General features: G+C 33.7%; 1 protein-coding gene across 1 annotated transcript; it reads right to left on the minus strand.

The window, feature by feature from the left end:
• Window positions 1–2,084: 2,084 nt before the first annotated feature.
• On the minus strand, window positions 2,085–3,032 carry LOC114042032 (olfactory receptor 5D18-like). Its single transcript, XM_027860744.1, has one exon. The coding sequence runs from the start codon at window positions 3,030–3,032 to the stop codon at window positions 2,085–2,087; it is 948 nt and encodes a 315-aa protein (XP_027716545.1).
• Between the last annotated feature and the right edge of the window lie 302 nt (window positions 3,033–3,334).

Here is a 3,334-nt window from a genome sequence, read left to right on the forward strand (position 1 = left end):
TAAAGTTGATTAAGAACACTCAAACTATGCTGATGTTTATAATGAACTGAGTTTCACCTCTTACATGTCTGCATGTTGATCATTTTGATTGGTATCAGTCACTATCAAATAATCTCTGGATATTTTTTATAATAATATGCTCTTTATATATATATATATTTTCTATACATAGATGTTTGCATGGTTTCTCCAATTAAATTGCTAGTTTCTTGAGGATAAGGACTGTTTTTGACTTTCTTTTTATACCAATAGATTAACAGAGTACTAGGTAGATCATGGGTGCTGAATACATTGACATTGACTTGATTTATAGCTCTCAGAACAATATATATTTTATGCCTTATTTAGTCTTGAAAGTCGGCTATTTCATAGGTATTTGAGACCTATTGTAGAATTTTGTTATTATCTAGAATGAAATAAGAGTTATTACATATTTGATCTTTGAAAGAAGGATCAGAATGAGAAAATTTTAAAGCAGTAGTTCTCTAAGTATGATCCAAAGAGCTCTCATGGTCCCTGACATCTTTCCACTCATTCTCACTTAATAAAAATATGTAAACACCTTCTATGTGGCAAGAACTGTGTTAAATTCTGGACACACATAAAAGTCAAATGATATTTCCATTCCACAAGGTGCTTGAAATCTAAATTGGAATGCTATAATAAATATGCGCATATGTATGTATGTATGAATGTAGGTATACACATACATATATGTGTCCATGCATATGTATACAGCTATAAATACATACCTGCATTGTGTTATGTGTGTATATATACACATATATTGGTACATAAACACACACACACACACACATATATATATTCATGCAGACAGACATAAATCATTATCTATCTGTATTTCTATCTAGCAGAGGAAAGGCTTCCTGTAAAAGACGGGATTTTAATTCAGTTAGTCAAAACTACAGGAAAGTAATGGGGTAGTTTCATGGGGCATTTAAGGTAAAAAAATAAAAGCATACTAATACTAAGGTATTTTAATTTTGAATATAGTATATAATTACAGATATATCTCAGAGAAAAAAAACTTTGTTGACGTCCTTGATTTTTAAGACTATGAAGGGGTCCTGATAGAAAAGATTGAGAACTTCAGGAAAAAGACAAAAGAAAATCTATTTTTTTAAATAAAGGAGCTCTTTCTAAGATTTAATTATTCATATCAAAAGAGGAATAGTCAAGGCATTTTTTTCCTTGTTAATACATTGTTGATCTGCACTCTTAATTTATTAGAATATGTTAGACTACAATGAAATGAGTCTTTCTGATTCATTGTTTTAGTATTTAGTCAACTCTGTCTATTTCAACACTCTCAGTGGTTGATGCTAAAATTTATGTTTCTAACAACTAACCAAACTCCCCGAACCCAGCTTTCACCTCATTTTTTATCCTTTCTTCACCATACTTTAGTGAGAAAAGAAGGTTGCAGGAAGAAAACAGATATACAGTGTTGTGAAAAGAGTAAATTTATTTTACCACCAAGTGATAGAAGATCATTTTTGTTATAAGACTGTCTTCATCCTATTAGGGTATGTAGAAAAATTTTGTTTTTTTGAGGGATAATTTGATTGCTTTTTTTTGATTGTTTATTTTTCTTTTTGTTTTGTGTTTCTTTTTCTGAAGTAATTGTTTTCACTTTAAACAATGTTGCTTCTTCATTTGTGTCTGGGCTCATGGATCTCTTATGGACACCTGTAGTAGTCAAATGTCAGAAACTACAAATTACTACATTATTATGAAGTAATAAGTATATTAATAAATATCTCTATTAAAATTCCCACATCAGGACAACCAGGAGATGAATCAATCATCAATACCAATAATTTTGGTGAGAAAATATTTTGTTGTAGTTTCATAAATGAGCCATGTCTGACTTAGTGTGACTACATCAAGGATTTTCTTGGCAAAGATACAGGAGTAGATTGCTATTTTCTTTTCTAGTGTAATTTAGAAATGAGGGAAGTAGGCAAACAGGGTTAAGTGACTTTTCCAGGGTCACATAGCTAGTACGTGTGTGAGGCCATATTTGAACTAATAGCTCCCTGACTCCAAGGTCAACATTCGATCTATCCACTGTGCCACCTAGCTGGCACTTCTATTACTTTCTTGATCGTTTCTTTCACATCTTTGTTCCTCAAACTATATATCAAGGGGTTCAGCATGGGGATCACCACTGTATAAAAAATGGTGTTTACTCTTACTAGAAGCCATGAGCTTTTAGAACTGGGCACACAGTAAAGGAAGAGGATGATTCCAAAGAAGATGGTAACACCTGTCAGGTGAGAGGCACAAGTAGAGAAGGCTTTATATCTCCCACTTGCTGAATTCATCTTCAGGACAGTGACAAAAATTAAAAGGTAGGATGTGAGTACAATAATGAGGGTGAAAAATGTGTTAAAATTAGCAAGGATAAAAAAGATCATCTCTGTAACATGTGTATCAGAGATGGAGGCAGAAAGGATAGCAGAATACTCGCAGAGAAAATTATTAATGATGTTGGTCCCAGAAAATGATAAAATAAGCAGTGAGTAGATGAACATGCTAGAAGAAATTATGCCCCATGTATATGCTGCTGTCAGCAGCAGGGCACAGCGTTTCTGGGACATGACAACTATATAGAGCAAGGGATTGCAAATTGCCACAAAGCGGTCATAGGCCATCACTGCTAATAAGAATGCCTCTGTGACCACACAGATTGCAGCAAAAGAATATTGTGTGATACAGGGAGCAAAAGAGATGCTTCTGTCTTCCACAACCAAGATTTGTAACAATTTGGGTGTAATTACAGTAGAGTAACAGAAATCTAAAAAAGACAAGTGACTAAGGAATAAGTACATTGGTGTATGGAGTTTGGGGTTAATCCTGATGATCACAATCATGCCCAAGTTTCCTGCTACAGTAATCATATATATTACCAGGAATAGCAGGAATAAAGGGATCTGGAGCTCTGGGTAATCAGAGAATCCTAAAAGGATGAAGATGACATCACTCTCATTTTGGGCAGCATTCACCATGGTTCCTACTGGAGAAAATCACAGGATACCAGCATCTTAATATATTTGGAAGAGATCTTAATCACCATATAGCCCAACCCTAAATTTAAAAAAAAAATCACTATACTTAGTTAGCCCAATAAACATTTATTGTTTGCTATATGTCATGTACTCTCCTAGATGCTGACACAGAAAAAGTCAAAATGCAATCTAAAGGGAGAGTCAACATGTAAACAATTCTGTCTAGTACACTATATCCAGAATGAGTTGGACAAATGAAATCCCCAAAAAGAAGATACTAGAATTGATTGGGATTGATGAAG

Source organism: Vombatus ursinus, unplaced genomic scaffold, assembly GCF_900497805.2.
Source record: "Vombatus ursinus unplaced genomic scaffold, bare-nosed wombat genome assembly UNPS02014241.1, whole genome shotgun sequence".
Taxonomy (NCBI): domain Eukaryota; kingdom Metazoa; phylum Chordata; class Mammalia; order Diprotodontia; family Vombatidae; genus Vombatus; species Vombatus ursinus.